This window comes from Bacillus rossius, chromosome 6 (genome assembly GCF_032445375.1).
Source record: "Bacillus rossius redtenbacheri isolate Brsri chromosome 6, Brsri_v3, whole genome shotgun sequence".
Taxonomy (NCBI): Eukaryota; Metazoa; Arthropoda; class Insecta; order Phasmatodea; family Bacillidae; genus Bacillus; species Bacillus rossius.
In genome coordinates this window covers 10,137,990-10,158,154 of record NC_086334.1, presented here as the reverse complement: position 1 = coordinate 10,158,154, position 20,165 = coordinate 10,137,990, and the positions used below count along the sequence as shown (strand labels likewise).

Below are 20,165 nucleotides of genomic sequence, written 5' to 3'. Positions count from 1 at the left end.
GTAGATGAAGTCCTTCAGTAATGTTTTACTGCAAGTACACGAAGATGGTGCGACCTGGAAGAGGGCCGCACCCAGCGAAAACGAATTCCGCCCTGAGCCAACTGCCGATGAAGGTGGCCGCAATTTCTAATTAAGTTATACCCGAAACAAAAAAAAAGAGAATTAGGTTGTTTTAATATTCGGCCTGGCTCCGACCACCAACGTGAAATTATCTATTAGTACATTACATTATAATTTAGTGAGAAGCCACCGAACGCGACCTACTGTGGCAGCGATCGACAGACGACTGGTGAAGTCTGGCCACTCTCTTCTCCACGCAGGGAGGAGAAGTCACCTGACCTCACCGACCAATCACATGCACGCTTCATTCACTCTACAGATATTAGCCAATCACAGAACAAGTTACAACACATGAAAAAATCTTGTACACACAGAAATCTGAGCTTCCCCTGATCAGTCTCTTTTCAATTTCACATCGAAATCGGGGACTCCCATTCTCGTTCTCTCTCCCACACCGTGAGACAGCAGTTATCACTCGGTTCCCATGCAGGGGGGGAATTACCGTCTTTATCTCGGTTGGCGGGGAAGCACTGTTCCTTTCTCACTCACACTTACAGGCCTCTCATGCCTCTCTTTCTAACCATCACACAAGCCCAGACACAGTCCCGTGATTTATAATTATATTACAACACGTTAATAAAATTTAAGAACAATAATTATAATATGAATCATTTAGAAATAACCTGAAAAAGTAGGCCTAAATAGGTAAAAATCTAGAACAGCGGCTTATTTGTGAATAATTACATAAAAAATAGTACTGATAGAAAATGTCTGTTAAAATACAAGGTACATTCTTAAAACACATAGCAAGTGAAAATAACATATATTAAAAGCCATAACGTCTGATTATACTGTCTCATAATATACACACCACTCTAAAAACATTGACTTATTTATATTTACCTATACAAAAATAAGTTTAAAAGAAAATTATTAAATTAGGGCAGGGTTCTGCAACATTATAATCTGTTGAAAATATTTGTGGCATAACAAAAAATGCAAGGGAGATATTGAGTTAAAATTTTAGAAAAAGCCCTTAAATAAAAGTAATAATTAAAAAAAAAAATCAACTTGATGTGTGAACCAATGGTTAATAGTGCAAGCCAAAATTTCTAAGCCCTCATGAAAAATCTCTTAAGTGTCCTTCCTACTTGGGGAAACAGTTGTGCGTGGGAAGGGTCTTAAATGTCAAATGTTACCAAGCAAGCTGCAGTCATTTTTCTTAATATCACGTTAAAACAAAAATCACAATCTGGATTGCAAAGAGAAATACATGGCTACAAAATAAAGTTGAAGAATAGTTATTTTAGGCTTTTATTTCTAAGCATTCAAAATTTAAATACTGTCAAAACCCTCAGAAACTAATTTTTCATACTCATAGTCATGTTCTCAATAATTGACCAAAAACCATTGAATTTATTTTCCAGAAAAAAAAAAATACAGCAAACATTATTCTTTATTCTATGGATATAGAGGATAGATATATGCATGTAAAAATATCTAATATAAACAAAAATCACTTGTTTTGGAACAGGACAGTAATAAAATCAAATTTATCAAAACTACTTTTTAAATAAATTGTATGTAAACTGCAAAGCAACATAAAACTTGCAAAAACAAGCCTAATTGTAAAGTGAATAGTGAATTTGAATGTAAAAACCAAAATGTCTAACCTTAATGCTGTTGGAAAGTTTGAGTACGAAGTCCACGAGAAAAACCGCCTGGAAACCGTGAGTAAATTTAAGACTGTTAATTTAATTTGATTGAGAAGCACAATCACATATTGCACAAGGAGGGGTGCAATAAAATGATTGAGTGATTTCAGAGAGGAAGTTTAGGTGTATTATAAAGTAGAGGTCACATATATTTTCATTGTAACATAACACAGCAGAAAGATTGTGCTGTTTCATTTTTTAATTATAATGCTCACTTTTGTAATTTTTTTTCCTACTCGATGCTTTGAAAACTTTGGCCATAAAAAAACTAGTTAAAACCTGTGTGTAAGAACTCGCATGACCCTAGCTCAGGGGGTGGGGGCAGGGAGGAACAGGAAGGGGTAGTTAAGGCCCCCGCCTAGTCAGGGGCGTATCTGTGTCAGTGAGGCGGGACTCACTGGTGCTTCTAGAGCGGTGTCGCCTCTAAGCGCAAGGCTCTGAACTAACATGCAGTCTTCTTGTCGTGCATAGGACCTATATGAGATTTGAGCAGTAACCAATATAGTGCTGAAATGAAGATAAAGGCGTAATTCAAGTCCCTTGAGTGCTTTCAAGAATCTTTACCGGAATCTAATGTCTAAACATTATTCTGAAAAACTTACATTTTAGCCCTTTTCACTCTCCTAAAAATAGAGTTTAAAAACAAAATATGGAAACAAAACTACCCATCCGCCCTCAGACCAGTCTTAAATGCTTTTCGTAAACAGACAGAGAGCACATAGATGTATCTCTGCTCTCTCTGTCGCTGTCAGTCGCTGTACGTGGTCATCTCTCGCTGGTAACCTCAACCTACCTGAATGCCGACTGTACTGCTTTTAGCTGCTTAATAAGTAACTCTGTAAACTGCAACCACATGAGCCGTTGCAAGTGAAACATTATCGGTGGATCAGAAAGAACACATTGTTTACTGACAGCGAGGGCGTGTGTATCCAGACTGAGATGTGTGGGGTGCCATAGAGCCCACACATTTTAGCGGGACAGGTGTCTGTGAGTCTAGTACCAACGCCACGCCCTGAGCAAGTGACCCCTCACACGGCAGTGCACATCCCAACTCGAACCGACGAAGCAGTCCCTTGCTAGACCGATGGAAGTCACATGACATGAAGATACAATGACCAACTTTTCGTGCCAATCACCTACGTAAAAAAAAACAAAAGGGCGTTGTCGGTAAAGTCGGTTTACGGACGATAATTTTACGTGATAACGTCATAAGAAAACATTGATGAAAAATTGCATACATTTTTAATTTTCAAATATTATTTACAGTTTTAGCAAATTTAATTTAAATAAATTGTTTAAATATAATCACGAACAATTAGTTATAGAAATAAACTGAAATCAAATCAATGTCAATAAATTGTTGATTTGAAATGACGAAATTGGACAAATGGTTCAAATTTTTTTTAAATTGCTGCTTTTAAAAAGCCCGCCTTAAACCTGTTTGATTTTATAGAAGATTTTCTCGCACGGTGGTTGGCCGGTTCTTGCACGCTCGGCTCAGGCGGAACGTGATAACGAGTCATGCTTTTTTCTTGCGTGCAGCCGGCGTTCATCGATTTATAAGACGTTATCACGTAAAAAAAAAAAAGGCAGCGGCCAAACAGTATTGTTTTCAGCCAATGCAAACAGAGATTGTGACATTGCAGCTGAAGCAGGTGGGCCACGTGATAGACACTTCTCCGCCCATCAGCTACATCCTGAGGCAGAAGAAGCTCAATGAACTGAAGGTAGGTGCAGAGTAACACACTGATAAATCTCTAGGAAGTAAACCATGAGCTCAGAGAAGGATTAAAACTAAGTTCCTACATTTTTAAGTTAACATGGTGCAACACGAGATAACGAGGCTTCTCCTCTAAGGCTCTCTGAGGCCCTTAGTGGCGCTAAGACTTGTCTACAACCACAAACCTGTTACTTAAAGGAAATAATTGATCTGCTGGCTCCACCAACACAGATTGTTAATGTTGTTGATGATAAAAAGTATGTACATTTAATCTTAGAGGAAAATGTTTCAAAAATAAAATGTTCATCTCAGTTACAGGAAAAACAGAGGAAAGATAAAACTGAACCAAAGATGATGAAGAAAATTGAGTTTTACAACGCAGATGGTGAGAAAATAGAGCAGATAATGAAAGTATTTCCTAGGTAAATACAAAAACAATCCAATACCATAAATTAATTTAAGTTCCCAAGTCATAAAATGAGACTACTAAACATTCTTTCCCAAATCATCATCTGTTTGCTACGAGAATATACTGCGTCAGACGAGCTGCAGCATTCGGCTGAACACGTGGACAGTTCACAGAAGTACAGCTCTGGCAGTTTCTCACGCAGTAAATTCTGACCAAGAGCCTCGCGCAACACACTTATCAGCACTTTCTGAACTGCATCCACCCCAAATAAAACTTCCTTGAAGCCAAACAAGTTCATCTGACCTAACTAATAATTTTAGAAAAAAAATGTATGTATCACTTATTATTGTAAACACCTACGTAGCTACAAGAGAGAGTCACACTTTGTAAGTTTTAAGAAAACTATTCACAATAATAAGTCATAAAAAACGTATTTATACTTAATTACAGGAGCTATATGGCATGAGAAAACCTTACGAACTGAAAGCTCATATTTTATTTGTAAGCATTCGGACACGTGAATGCAGAGTGAATATGATGCAGACTTGCATTCCCATCGTCAGTGCCGCACGAGTTTCCTCATCGTAGACTTCCAAACAAAAATCTTTGAGGCTTGTCTTCTTGCGGCGAGAGGCAACGCCGCAGGGGCCGAGGCAACGGACGACAGTGTCACGTCGGAGACCCCGTGTTTTGCTGCAGTTGCTTCCTGGTGGTGCAAGAGTACGGCGGGCCGGTGCTGGGACGCATCGTCGTGGAACTGAACGGGGCCTGCGCGCCCCAGACGGCCCTCAACTTCCTGACGCTGTGTCGGGGCGATGCGGGGCTCAGCTACAAGGGCTGCCCCTTCCACTTCGTGCTGCCGGGGATCCTGTGCAGCGCGGGAGACGTCACCCGGTTCGACGGCCGCGGCGGGACGTCCCTCTACGGCCGGCACTTCTGCGACGAGACCAACGACTTGAAGCACGACGGTCCGGGTGAGGCTGGCCCTGGTGCGGGTAGAGGCCTCGGCTCGGTGTCAGCCTCGTAGCTCGTGCACCGTGTCAGACGGAGGAGAGTCGAGCTACGAGACTATAATGCGACAAGAAGTAAAAGAACCTTCCCAGATTTTCCTGTTGCATCGACCATCTTCCCCTCCTGCTGTGAACCGGGGGGGAAGGGGGGGGGGGAGGGTGAAACCAACAGTTGGGCTTGGATCCATCTTATATGAAAAGGAATGTCGTAACTCAGAAATTTAATCTGATCACTCGTTCGGTAATTCAATCATGTCCCAGCTTTTTAAAATTGCTCTCAAAACAATACCTGTCCCTCTTACAGCTGCCAAAACTGTCACATATTTTATTTGTTCTTAACACAACCCAAAACTAAAGTGTAATATGTTTTTAGAGGGGTCAGAGTAAGGTCAATTTATAAAGTCAATTTTTTTTTTGTTTTATGTTTGATACAATAATGTAACTGGAATCTCTCTCTGTGTGTGTGTCTATATATACACATGCACATGCCACATTTGATCCCACACACACATACAAACATTAGAATATATGTATGTTCAATTAGTTGTTTAAACTTCAAATACAGATAAAAACTTCTTTCAGATAAAATAAATATAAAGGCCCTTGAAAAAACTTAGATGCAGAAACTATTATGAACCAAGTCTAATTTATGGCATAGCTAAAAAGAATTATCTGCACAAATATTTTACCGAAGTGCTTTAGCATCCATTTAACACATACATATGTCCTTTTCAAAACATTTAAAGAAGAGTAAAATTTACCATCACGAGTGAACACAGATAAACTATAAGTAACTAGATTTCTCAATTTTTTGTTGGCACATTTCTTACTAATAACAGTAAATTTTGCTTTCATCATTGTTGCTAGTCAGTCAGTTTTGTATGCCTTGTTTCAGGTATGATGCTGTTCAACAGAAAAAATATAACAGGATCTTTCAAGGAAATTAGACAATAATTTACTTTTCAAATTTCATACCATCGATATCATCTGCAGACTTCTGCTTTGACTAAAAAATAAGCAAACCATTAAGAACAACCGTTCTCTATACACATCTACAATAATTACTTTTGGACCTATCCCAAAGCATTTTGTGATGCCAATTTCCGTATTTGAGTGCTGACAAGTATTATGGTGTGTGAAGTATACGAATCTTCCCCAACTAGCCTGCCACGTAACCAGATATATATCTAAATAAGCCCTTTGCAAATAAAAAAAATTAGCACATGCGAAAACATTATCAAACATTATTTTGAACATTTTCGCACGCAAGGTTGCTACCAAAGGCTTTCACCACACATTATAACAGGTACATTGTTGTTAGTACCAGAATGTCAGATTTAAAATATTTCTAGTCATTTTACACAAATTTACATTAACTAAGTGTTTTGATTTTGAAATAAACCACTTTTTCAAACTTTTTCTTCAACCTGCTAGCCTGTTAACACATGTCTTTATTGTTACTTTAGACATCAAACTTCAATCCAGCAACCAGAAGATAGTGCATGTTTAGAGTAGGTCCCCCTGTGTTTTTATGACAGCAATATCATTAAGGGTTAAGTTTCACTCTCTTGTTGCTGCTTAAAGCAACAGCGATGCAGACTGCTGTACAGAGAAAGACAATATTCTTGGCCCATCTAAGATTGGTCACGGTGATATGAGCAGGAGAAAGGACAATGATGGAAACACGGGGAGCGAGATAACTTCAAACATGTAGCTAGGAGCAGTGCGAACACATTACAAACTTGCAGTGCGCATGTCCCTCACTTCAAGTGACTCCATGGGTTTAAGGCGTCCTGTCGATGGAGTCTCACGGGAGGAACAAGAACGACTCCAAGTTCAACATCACGTTCAAGGCTTCCTCCATGCTGAACGGGAAGTTCGTGGTGTTTGGACGAGTTACTTCAGGGCATAAAATCCTACAAAAGGTATTGCTAAAAGGCATAACTAGAATAAATTTTCATATGCCTATGTACACAAGTTGTGCTTTTGTGATGATGTTGCCCATTGAAAAGTCTTAATTAAAATCAGTTCGTTGCACTTGAATGCCAGACCCATAGAAGTTTGCACCAACTGCCACTGATTACATGCTGAAATTGCTTTGAGCCCCTCAGCCAATCACAATTATCTCTACACTAACTGTGACCACCCTCCCTCTTCAACTGTCACATGCCACATGAAAAACTAAGTTATTACTTTTCCTCGTTCCTGTCATAAATTACCTCAATTGCATTCTACAACCATTATTTTTTGATCTTTTTAATACATTTATCAAACTATTAATGTACCTATGCAGATATTTTCATGGTCCCATGAAACAAAGCAGAATCACAGTACTGTGTTGTATTTAAGTATTTATTCAAAGTTTTTGTGCTGTGTGTAATTGCTATGGTCAAAATTTTATGGTGGATAGTGATAGAACAGAGGTAACACTGAAATTTGTGTCAAAAATCCAAAATTAATTACATAAGAGTGAGCCGGACTCATGCATGAAGAGTTCCTTGCCACACGTGAAGGTTTGCAATGAACCTGCAAAACACTCAAGATGGAAACATTCTGAGTACTTTTAGGAAGAAAATAATAATTTAAATAAGTGCCTACATTCTATTTGGGCCCAAGTTCAAAGCCAAAATGCTACAAAACTGCTGTTTTTCACCACAACTAATTCATTATTATTAATGTTACTATAAAAATAATCAAAGTTTAATGCTGATTAATTAGCTGTAAACAATTAAAACTTTTATTTACTCAAAAAAATGTATGGTGCATGTAGTCTTCCTGAAAAAGTTTCTAAATTTAAAACATGATTTTCAGTTTTGGGCCAAAGTATACATAATTTTTGCAAATTTAAATTGCTTAATAAATCTTGTTTATAAGCTAGAAGTCACAGAAGGATGGGCAGACAGACAGACATTATTGCCATAATAAAGCCCCCACAAAAAACAGGAACCTGAAAAACACGACCCTTTTCCTAAATGTATGAATCCTAATAAACTAGACAATAGATAAAAACATATTCCAAAATCATGTTTCAGATTGAAGACTATGGAAGTAAGACTGGAGTACCACGAACAGAAGTTATCATTTCCAACTGTGGTGAAGTTCTGTAAAGTATTATTTTTGCCAAGTTGCTGTAACATGTCTTCAACTAAACTGTGCTGGTTTTTGCATAAAGGTTTTTGTGCATTATTTTAGACACCTTGTAATAATTTTTCCTCTTTGAATGAAAATGGTTATTTTTTCACTTGCGTATAAAACACTTTATGGAGATTAAACTCGTGCAGTATAATCAAAACGTTGGTTCGATTGTGTTATTCAGTGCATTCAATATGTATTTATTCACCACAGATGTGTTAAAAAAAATGTTAGAAGATGTAAGTACGGTTCTGCAAAAGAACAAGTGTTCAAAGAAAGGCAAAATATGACAGACTATCCGAGAACATACGCAACAAACTCTGAAACACTTGCGAACCGATTTGTTGCTTGAACGGGAAATCAAGGCATTGCCAAAATGAAAAGCCAAAAAACCCTGAATCACAAGCACAGGATACAAAAACATTGCAACAATCAAGGGAAATAAAATAAGTATTAGTAGAGCTAAGATTTTATGGTGTTATGAAAAAGCAAGTTTCATCATTAAAAAATTGAGGATTTCTTCTTTATAGTCATTAAAAATTAAAATTACATGTACGTCAAGCACAATAACTTTGGTCAACTGGCTTAACAACACGTGGCAAGACACTTAAAATGTGTACTTAAAACAATAGTAGATGTATTGATAAAAGTAAGTTCAACAAAAAACTGTAAAAAAAAGGTTAATAATCATAAACAGAACTTTACATTTCACTACCTACAACTTCACATGCAATATTTTTCAAGTGTTTAAGTATGTGAAAGAAACGGCCATCGTCGTCTTAGCTGGGCACGCTAATGACTTGTAACAAAGGTCTGGGAAATACTTGACATGAAAAAAATTCAAAATTAGAATTATAACAAAAAGATGGGAAAATCCAAGATGGTAAGGCCTAATCTGTCTTAAGAGTAAGCTTGTTCCTGTACTTAAATAAAAATATCCATCCAATTCCCACACTTCCCAACAAGGCAAGGTGAGAAGACTGCTATTTTTTATACCCTTGTTTCCCTTTCCTCCATTGTATTTTTTTTTCCACCCATGCCTTTGCCGTGGAGAGAGAAGAAGCGGCAAGCCATTCTTTGTCAGTTCCGTCTATAAAAACCAGCATGCAGTTTACCGTGAGTCTGGAGAAATATAAAAGGTGCTCTTATAAACATCAGCGATTGCTGCAGTTTTTGTCACAGTCTGTTCAGTTGAAAGCGTGGGAAATCTCTAGGGATGTGCGAGTACCCGATATTTTCGGGTACGGTTCGAATCCACAATTACCCGAACCCAGAATCGTTGTACGTACATGGATTCGAACAGTATTACGAATATTCACAAAGGTTATAAATTAATTTAATATGGCTCTAAAATACTAGCAGTGAAAAATAAAATTAGGCTACTATTACGTAGGTATTTATAATATGATGTATCAAAGAAAAATATGTAAATTAAATAATTAACACAGTGACATTAAAAGAATTTCGAGACTTCGAGAGCTTAAACTATAATTACGATATTCGTCGTACATCAAACTATAAACTAAAAACAATTATATACCTACAAGAAAAAAATGTCTTGGCTATTTATTGGAGAAAAAATGGTTTCGTTTGCTGAAACGTTTATAAAACTGAGATTTCCCTGTGGCATGCAGTTTATTACGATTGAGTTGGAGAATCGAATATGTTTTGGTTTTCATAATTTAAAGTGTTTATTATTAATTAAGTTTACATAATTATAAACATTTCAATCTCAGTGTAATAAATAATTGCCAGTAGTTACAGTAAGTAAAAAGAGAACACATTATTTTTAAATTAATCAGTTATTTTTAATTATTCTGTGCTTAATATTAAGAATCGGATTCATATCTCAAATATTGCCAGGGATTTGAATCGGATTCGAACCGAACTGAAAATCAAGGATTCGTACATCCCTAGAAATCTTATTCAAAAATGATAAAGATAAGCCACAGTTGCGTCATGAATACCTGACAAACTGACAAAGAAAGACACGTTAATTGTGTGGGTGCCAGTTCACGGGACGTTTATTACGAATAGACGGAGGGAGAACCGTCAACAGTGCCACATGGCGTAACACACACGCATGCACACACACTCTTGCTCTCTCTCATGGGCTGGTTTATTTGTAAGATTTTCCTCTCTTCCACGCAGCGCAGCAGACACGTCACTTGTAGACACGGCACACGTACAATAACTGCCCTGTTCACGGAGCTTCACGCGACTGATGATGAGATATTTTGATTAAACAATTTATAATTCCTCGAGGAATTATAGTTAATAAAAACCAACATAGGTAAGTTATTTACGCACATATTCAACCACACAGTACATTATTATTTTTTGTTTAACCCAAAATGGCATATGGATCGCAGTACATTTTATTACAGTAAAAATTGGCATCAAATATGCTACCCATATGCGGGTAAATACAGTACTCTACATCTTTGAATTTTAATAAATGTAGACAGTCCTTGACATAGTTTCAACTCTTGACTAGCTATAACTAAACATAACAACTGTAATGTGCCTAATATATTTTGTTGCTGAAATTAAATATATTTCAGGACCATAGCTTACCGTCTTTCCTTAATAGCTCTTGTATGAACATAGAGTCTGTCAAATACTGACCCAGTGGGATGTGCTCACTTAAAAATTCCTCTAAGTTATGGAATTGAGCATTACGTTACACATCTACAATTAAATGAGATACACAATAACTATAACCCTACTTTTTTGAGGCACTAGGAGAAATGAAACCTGTATGTCGTTGTTCAAAGAGTGAAATTAGGTAATGGTCTAAGTACTACATTACCAATGTGAGGGAAAGTGTACAACTAACGATACAAAACCAAATTTCTACAGTATGTAATGGAAAAACATGAATAGTACTTTGATCAGGTACTGGAATTACCTGACTATTTCTGGGATGTTTTCCAGGAAAAGCACTCTCTCCAGGTCTGAAGGCGGCAGTGGGAACTCCGGGCCTGCGTGGAAAGTGACGTCTGCTTGAAAATGGTTGTTTGGTAAAGTTTCTGCTGCTGTTGCTTCTGGAGGGAACTCGTCCTCCGTGACTTCCGTCAGCTCAGTCAGGCCAATCGCAGGTCTCCCTGCACTCTCCTGCGCGACACCACTGCCTTGTGATCCGGCCGGTACAGGGTGAGAGACTGACTTCTCTCTGGTCCCAGTGCCGCCTTCACCAACCAGACCCTCCACACTTCCAGATGCCGTGAAGTCTACGACTGGACTCACTTCGTCTACAATGGCAGACGGTAAACCCTTGAGGGCTTCTCGAATGATTCTGTTCTCCTGAGAGTCTGGGGACAGCGGATGTTCTTCTTCCTCTATTCGTTCGCTCAAATGACCGGGTGGCTCGCCTGATCTCTCTGCTTCTTCCAGGGTGCTGTTTGCCACCAGCTCGAACTCTGAGCGTTCGATCACGGTGCCTTGTCGCTCCAGTCCGCTGGATCGATCTATACTCAGCCAGAACGGATGCTCGTCGACGGAGGAACTCTCCGCAGAGCCTTCGTTCTGAGAAATGCTCTCACTGAAACTTTTAAGATTTGGTGCAATCAGACCTCTCATGGCAAGTAAGATCTTTCTTTTTTTTCTAATGCTTGGTTTTTCATTACTGCTCTTTGGCATCCCTGCTGGGTTTTCCATTGCTTTAACTGAGGTGTCTGATGGTTTTCCCATGTCTTCTGCAGGTTTCCCTGAAGTTTCTACTTGTTTTTCCAAATTTTCTATTGGTTCTTCTATACGTACTACTGGTTTAGGCGATGTTGGCTTTGGACTGACTTTGCTGTCACTACTGTTCAATTTCTGCATTTTTTCCTGTGACTTGGAAGCTGCACTCCTCGACTCCTCAGACTTGGAAGACCTCAACTTAAAGTCGAATGAAAGACACTTCAACGACGATTTTTTTGATTTCTTATCGGTCACCTCGCTTTCGCTCTCTGCTCTTCTTCTCGTCCTGAATACCTTCCTAGTTCGCTGGGTGGAAGCAGCATCCGCATGGGCGTTCATATCTCCCGGAGTTATGTTTCGAGGCAAAGATCTGGAACCACGTTTCATTTTTACGGAGGACTTACCTATTTCTTTGAAAGCTTGATCAATCAGTTCATTAGAACGAGGCAGAGACAAGTATCCTTCCTTGCTGACATCTACGGACTGGGCCTTGGTGAGATCTGGAACCTCGGACGTGCGAGGCAACGATAGAGATCCTTGCTTTTTGATTATGGCCGAGTGCGCCAACTCCTTACTGGGAAAGTTACCTGAGAAAAAGGAAGTACCAGGAGCCTGGGTCCCCAGGGACGAAGCTCTCTCGAGACTCGGTGGGTCTACGTTTCGTGGCAAGGACAGCGAACCTTGCTTGCGGACGATGGCGGCCTGCGTCAACTCCCGGCTGGCGAGGTCATTCGGACCCAAGGCCAGTTCGGAGCCTCTGCGCGTTGGCGGCAAGGAAGATGGGCCGTGCTTCTTCACCAGCTTAACCTGTGCCAGCTCGCGCAGCGCCTCGTCATAGCATTGCAGCTGTGCGCTGATTCGCTTGCTGTCGATGGTCGGGCGCTCCAATGGGGGCGGCAGCGGTGCAGGGACCGCCTCCACCCTCTCCGGAGGCTTCTGATGGGACTCTTCGCTGCGGCTCCACGACAGGATCGACACTGACTGCTGTCGCGCATGTTTCCTCTTGCCGTGCTGCGTTCGCACGTCCGAGCATCTGCTCGCGTGGTCCACCATGTCTCCCTGGACATCCAGAGACTTGGATTCCAGCTTTCTGCCTCCTTTTGATGCTTTTTCGGAGCCATCCGCCTCGTCATCCATCTTCTGGCCGAACCTCGGTGAAGGATAAAGCAGTTTGTCCTCTTCAAGAGGCAGAGCATTGGCAGTGAGCCGACTGCCTTCAGGGGCCGCCACGCCAGACACGTCCTCACCGCACGCTGCAGTGTCTGCCGCCGCCTCAAGCTCGTCCTTCAGGGACATCTGTGTCTCCGAGGACGGCAGCCGGCTGCCGGGCAGCTGGGCGTTTGCTTCCCATATCTCATCGTAGCCCATCATTGTTTCATCTCTGCCCATCGAGCAACCCTTCAACAACTCCTTCTGAAACACACGAATCCACTTGTTATTAAATAAGAAATGGTAAATAAGCCAGTGATAAATTAAGTACATTTTTTAAACATTAATCAAAGTAATTTATAATAGTTTTTAACTTTTTTAAAATATCTGTTTGTAAAAAAAATTGAAAACTAGTTAAAAAGAGTAATGGTAGAACAAAATTTGTATACAATTCTTTAATTTTAGGTGTTAGTGTTTTAAATATGAACTATGAATATTACATAACAAACTTGTATTCACGTTTCTCCTGAAATAACCACAAAGCATATTGAAGATGGGGTGATCAGACCAGACGCATTGCACTCCAAAACTCCAAACGCATTGCACTCCAAAACTATGAACATGTAAATTTTGAATGTGTTTTGTGTGGTGTTCACATTATGTGACACTTTAATTTGGACAGGAATTACAAGCTCTGTAAATCTGAAGTTCATTCGTTAGCTGTGCAACAGAAACGGAAAGTGGATGTTGATGGCAAAAATGAAGATTTTTCATCATACACATTTGCTTCATCTTCATCACCTTTGGAAGCTAGCATGACCTTGGTGTAACATTGCAAGACCCCTGCTCTTACCAACTTTGCAGAGTATTTTAATGCCATGATGTTCTTCAAGTAATGCTAGGCTAGGTTTTCTGCCATTCTTGAGCACACAAACCAGGAACTACGTTGTATATTTAGTGGAATTTCTACAATGTCATTGTTTGTCTCATCAAAGTTTCCAGAGGTGACACCGTCAACTTCATGCTCCTCCAAGGCCTAGCAGCAGATACCTGTGAATTTGTCTCCAATCTACTCAGCTCCAGCTTTTCATCGAGATTACTTTAATAAATTGTCATATGGTTGTACATACACAAGCATTAATTTTTGAACTGCAAGCAAGACAAACCTGGATGGCAGCAACGAGACACAGCAATACTCACGTCTCTCTCTATGGCAGGCAGCGTTATGAGCGCCTCTGTCACGACGCGCTCGGGCGAGGCGTTGCTCCTGATGCTCTTGTCTCTCACAGGATCGAAGTCGTCGTCCGTCAGATCGATGGAAGGTGTTCTCGGGAGGAACCTGCCCCTCTTCTCCAGGGTGGGGGCGTTGGAGAAGTCAAACCGCTTGTCGCCCGCGGGAGCACGCTGCACCTGCAGCTGGAAGACACTGGACTCGGGACGGCCACCGGCCTCGACCTTATCGACGTCGTCTAGCGGCAGACTGTCGTCGCTGCTCCAGTCACTGTCGGACTTCGAAGCATTGGACTTTGGTCCTGACTCCCCACTCCTGTTTGCGCCGAGGATTTTCACCTGAAACATCATACAAGGCTTGAATGGCTCTCAACTATGCATTCAACTGTTACACTGCAAAGAATGTCCAATTGAGTCGAACTACGAACTTCACAATAAAACAGAAAATCACTACAACTTAGGTCTTCAACAACAGACATTGATCTATGTACCAAATATTAAAGTTTTTAAGAAAAACCGCCCTTTATGAAATAATTTCTGACGCTAATAGTTTGCGGATGGCGCAGAAAACTTGTCAGGTCTCATTCCCTTGGGCGGGCTCCATGTGGCGGCACGCGGCTCACGTTGAACCCCGCCTCGCTGCAGGGATAGGCGGGTCGCGGCGGTAGGGACCCGTCTGCGCCTGACGCCATTCTGACTCGCTGGCATCTAGTAAGGGAGTGTTTGGGCAGAGGGCAACACAACGGGGTTTGAGCTTATTGTGCACCGCGCCACGGGTGATATTCACAAGAAAATTGTGTTTTTCAAGTACGAATTATTTTAATTATTTGTGTAAATTAGTATTGTTAAACAGTGTAATATGAGTATTTTTTTAACTTTTAACTGTGCAACTACATGTTTTATGATATCCTGAGCAGTTTTTTTGAAGTGAGTAATAATTTTGTTAATTCATGTTTATTAAAAAAATTGTTATATTTATTTCTAGCTCTCTCTCTGCCTTTTACCCCTAACGATTTACTTACGAGTCGAGGTCTGAATTACCAAATAGGTCGTATTTCTATCACATGTACTGAGTTACACGCACTATTTTTTTTTTTTTTTAAATGTTAGTCAAGAGCTGGGTTCAATGATGGCAACCATTTCACCTTCAACAGGGGATGTTCAACACAAAGCAAGAGAGTTCAGGCACTGAGTTAGGAGGGGGGTTTATGTGTCACTCAGAGAGGTGTGGAAAATAAATTTAAAGATGGTCATCTTTGACTTAAAACAGGTGCTAAACATTTAAAGAAACAAATTGCTTTCTTCATATATTTAATAGTAAGTATTTAAGCAAGGTGATGCAATTCCAATGTTTGGTATACATCACTAGCTAATGCCTGGCATGCGTTGCAATGACTCAACCAATTTGTTTGTAATTTGTTTGAAGTAGGTACATGTATACAAAGCATCTGTCTCTCTCTTCTGTGTCCAGGAAGTATGAAGAAAGTATCTTTCATTTAATATTAGTTTATTTTCATGTCAAAGTCCCAAAGTAATGCCAGATTGCCAGATTGGTAAACTTATTCATAATGTGAATTGTACAGTCACTGTAATCCTGGCCTGTGAAGTCTGATTTATTTTACACATGAGCTGTAAGCTGTGTTCCACAGTTGCATTTATTTATTTTATTTAAAAATTGTGACATGTCTACCAACAGCTAAGGCCATAGTGGTAGACACCATACATATATACAAGAGGTTACAAAGACACATGGACAAACATAATACAAACTGGACAACAAAAAAAAAATGGGAAATACATAATACAGAAAAAAAAAATAATAATACAAATATCACGGAAACTAAAATACAATGAAGTCAAAAAATATAATAAAATATTAGAAGTTAGATAAGATGTTCTTAAGGCAAATTTTTTTGTTGGTTTGATCAAAATGATTAACAAGTTTGTTGTAATTAGAAATAAATCTATATAGTAAATCATTCCTTTTATTGAAAGTACATAAAAAAGGTGGTTTGCGACAATTAAAGGAAGAAATTTTAATACCGGTTGATTCTAGGACATAAGGACAATTAAGGTAATTATAATAACAATTATGAATAAATAGAGCATCAAGAACATTTCTTCTATCCTTAAGTGATCCTAGAAGACTATTTAAGTTGTTTGAACTATTGGTTTTTTGTATTATATAGTGGCCGAGTTTCATTTGAATTTTGTCCAATTTCCCAATGTCAGTTAAATTTAAATTATTCCAAATAATAGAGCCATATTCAAGTTTAGATCTGATTAAAGACATGAATAAGGATAATATTGAATCAATATTAGTAGAATGAAAGGTGATGTACTTGATGAGACCAAGAATTCTATTAGAGTGACAAATAAGTGAATCAGTATGTAAATGAAAGAATAATTTAGAATCCAAAAGTACGCCAAGATCTTTAACATGTTTAGTTTTTAGTATGGGAGAATTGTCAAGGTTGTACCTATAGCATATAGGATAGTATTTTCTAGCATTCAAACCTAATGCCTTTTCTAACCACATTTTTTAAACATTTTTAGTGGCTTCACTCATCCTAACACAGCACAGATGACTATGAGCTAATGAATGTACAAGTCACGTCCAACTCCGCAGCTCTGTAGCAAATTTGAGTGCAGAGACGCCACTCTTACCTGTATCTCGCCGTACTTGGTGGACGAACTCTCCTTGCTAGGACTGCCGGGAACATCCACGCACACGCAGTGGGGCGGCTGCTCTGGAGAGCCAGCCCCGCTTTGGGGTTCCCCGAAGCTCTCTCGCTTGGACCGCAGTGAGCCCAGGATGAGCAGGCTGCGGCGACGGGGCTCCGAGCCCTCCTGCCGGCCCAGGTGTGGAGTCAACGCTGATCTCCCCAGACACACCCAGTCACACGCCCAGCAAGACCACAGAGGTATAATCACACCACTCGTCTCCCACCCATGAATGGAAAACATGGTGGTTGCTGGTGAGCTGCTGGTTTTTATAATGGTGCTCACTTGCCACACACATCCGACACTGCTACGTCTCCTCACGTCAGATATAACTCTCATTATAAGAAATAGCCGCTCCAATTGAACACCAAGCCTCCCGATTATCGTCATTTCTACAAGAGCTTGAAAACGACAGTGGATAAGTATGTTATCATTAGGGCTAGATTTTTTTTTTAAAAATATCTTTTAAAAATATACTTTTTGACGTAAAATTACAGTTTTACAAGCCTCCTATAGCTTAACAACATCCCTTTTTCATGAGTGATGAGAGCCACGTCATCACCACCATCATCAAATTATGAAAACACATTACATTCTTACTGATCCCAACACTTAGAATCAATTTACCTACAGCTGCACACCGTGTAACTTTAACAGGGCTTAGTGACACAGTAAATTTCAAACTTAATCATCTCATTAGTTGAAATAAATCTTGAAGCTTACGTTTGAAAACTGTAAGTGATTATACGAAGGTAATCATGTCCACTGGGTGTACAAGTATCAAATGCAGGGTATGGAAGCTGGGAATGTATGAATGCGTGCCACGTAGAAGGCCCGACCCTACCGAGTGGTCGTCCATGACGCCCGACTGTATGAGGTCCCAGCTGCGCGGGGGCTTGCAGGGCGGGGGGATGACGCAGGAGCGGGGGGAGTCCTGGGTGTCGCGGATGTCGTCGCCTGCCACCCGGGCACTGCCCCCGCTCGCCTCGCTGCCGTCGTCCTCCGAGGTGCGCTGCAGGAAGCGTCCCAGTTTCAGCCCCTGCAACAAGCGAGTCCGCTGCGAGGGCTAGTCAACAATACCTCACTGTACTTTAACACAGTGCCTAACAAGACCACAGGCTTATTTACATTACCCTAGTTGTTTATTTTCTCCAAAACAGTGTCCTTTTCACTGATACAAAATGCACTTTTTATTATAATTTGTAACAAGCATGTCTAATTTTTCTGAACACATATTATTTTCTGAACAATATGAAGTGGTCGGTGCGCGTCACTTGAATTTCGCGCCGCGCGGCGGACTTCGGCGCCCCTTCCCTTCCTACTTTCCCCCTCCTATCTGCGTCCAGTGCTGTGTTTTGTCTTCCCCTCGTGAGGTGTCCGCGCATGCGCGTGGCGCCCTCTTGCTTAATTAAAACTAGGTGTAATGCCTTGAAGGCTCTTCTTGTTCGTTAGCAGTCAGTCGGTGCTGGTCGTGAATTAAGCATGTAGTCTGATACTTGCTTTAGAGAGAGTGTGTGACAGCGGGGAGAATGCACGTAAGTGTTGTAAGGTGGTGACCCTTACAGTAATGTAAACGGTACTTGGTAATAGCTGTATTATAAATTCCATTTCGGCCGTCACCGTCTAAATTCAATTTGGCATTTATTGTTTTCCTTGATCGTTTTTGTATTAATACCATGCATAGTTTGTTTGACGTCTCTCCCCGTCTGGTCTACAGTCTTCGTTAGGACTTGTTTTTTCGTAATGAATTTAATGTATTAATATGTAAATTTTCCTTTTATATCATGCCTTATCATGCTTTACAGTAAGCTTATACCGCCTAGTGTAGGTTAGGCCGCGGTCGCCTGCATGTTCATTTGACGTTTTTGTATTCTCTAATGAGGCATGTTAGTGTTCTTTATCCTTGTGTGTAAGCGTTAATACTTAATTGTAAAATTTCTTATCAAGTTAATATTATGTATTCAATCAAGCATTTAATCCTAAAGAAAACATGGATATGTGTTCACGTATTTTGCCGTAGCATTTGTACCGCTAATTTTTCTTGCTATCAGTATTATTAAAAACCCAGTATTACTCTTGTATGTGAAAGAATGTTTTACGTGAGGCTTTTGCCCAGGATTAAACGACATGTATGTAAATTCATTCTTGCTAATTCAACCTTTGCATCCATCCTTGGCTATAATTGTTATATTACCTCTTTGAAAACCTTTTATTCAGCATAATTTATTCAGTATTTTTAGGATAGTGTTACACGCAGTTGAAGGTTCACGTGAATGTACTTCACCTGTTTACACTGTCCCATGAAGCTCATGGAAGCCTTCAAATATATATTAAATATTTCTGTGTTTTAAAAATGTTCTACGTTCATAATGTAATAATGAGTAATTAATAACAGTTGCAAGATTAAAAAATTAAACTTTTCCAATCTTTTTTTTTTTTTATTAAATTGCGATACAAACATCATGCTAAATAAATTACTTTAGTGGATTTTAATAGTTAAGATATTAGGTATTTGTCATTAGAGTTAAGTTTTGATTGAAAATGATGAATAGTTTCATGATTTCAATTGCTTTTCGTTGCTTTGTGGTGTATTAACAGGAATTTAGGTTTTATGTAGTGTATAGACATGCTTTACAGGTTTATTTAGGTTTCATAGCAATCTAAGTATAATGTTATCCCTGAATAATACTTGATATCAATGCCAGTTCTTTCCATTTAGAATCTCAATTGAGGATTCAACGATTTTACAGTGAATTTTCAAGTACCTTTGCAAATGCTAGGTACCAAATTCACCTGCACTAGTCAAGACTCCAAGAAGTTACAATGCTCTAGAAGTTTGTATTGGATACAAAATGAACACAAATGTAAATGTAAAGCAATCTTAAAAATACAATGACATCAAATGTACAATGGCATCAAATATGTAATTTGACAAATTCAATATAAACAGAACTGGAATATAAGACAACCTTCAATTCAAGGCTATGCATTGCACACCAGGCAGGGTACAATAATGAGGTGTACAAAAAATTCAAAATAACTGAACAATAGTTTTACCTTTTGTGCCGTGCTGGGCTCGGACAACTGGCTGTCGTTCCATGTATCACTGTTTTCTGTGTCGTCAGGTCTGCTCTTGGAAGTGCTTGCATCCTAGAAGCGCAAGGAGACAGTCAGTTTAGGGCTTCATTGTCTCACACCCAACATCCACAATATCACACATTTTCTTTAAGTTTTTATTTAATACAAACAAATTGAAAACAGATGTTTGGAGACAGTGTTATTTGGTTATTCCATGAACTCGAATCAAGAGGAGGTTATATTTTCTTATTAAG

General features: G+C 39.5%; 2 protein-coding genes across 2 annotated transcripts in view; one reads left to right on the top strand and one right to left on the bottom strand.

The window, feature by feature from the left end:
• LOC134532597 (uncharacterized) overlaps positions 1-20,165 on the bottom strand; it is a 46,978-nt gene that overhangs the window by 16,360 nt on the left and 10,453 nt on the right. The window contains exons 5-9 of the mRNA XM_063369162.1: positions 19,891-19,983; positions 17,678-17,872; positions 16,777-16,959; positions 14,080-14,448; positions 10,958-13,143 (exon numbers count right to left, since the gene is read on the bottom strand). Of these exons, the coding sequence (XP_063225232.1) occupies positions 10,958-13,143; positions 14,080-14,448; positions 16,777-16,959; positions 17,678-17,872; positions 19,891-19,983 (3,026 nt within the window). The remainder of the gene's footprint in view (positions 1-10,957; positions 13,144-14,079; positions 14,449-16,776; positions 16,960-17,677; positions 17,873-19,890; positions 19,984-20,165) is intronic.
• On the top strand, positions 1,519-8,206 carry LOC134533498 (uncharacterized). The gene is made up of 6 exons (XM_063371020.1): positions 1,519-1,790; positions 3,422-3,502; positions 3,808-3,917; positions 4,604-4,878; positions 6,703-6,839; positions 7,947-8,206. Exons 1-6 carry the CDS (start codon positions 1,725-1,727, stop codon positions 8,019-8,021), a joined length of 744 nt encoding a protein of 247 aa, XP_063227090.1. The 5' UTR covers positions 1,519-1,724; the 3' UTR covers positions 8,022-8,206.

Bases quoted from the DNA above. Each gene is read 5' to 3' on its own strand.
- LOC134533498 (XM_063371020.1), top strand. From the start codon at position 1,725: ATGTCTAACCTTAATGCTGTTGGAAAGTTTGAGTACGAAGTCCACGAG. The intron at 3,503-3,807 runs GTAGGTGCAGAG...TGTTCATCTCAG, and splicing joins AGAAGCTCAATGAACTGAAG to TTACAGGAAAAACAGAGGAA. The intron at 4,879-6,702 runs GTGAGGCTGGCC...CATGGGTTTAAG, and splicing joins CTTGAAGCACGACGGTCCGG to GCGTCCTGTCGATGGAGTCT.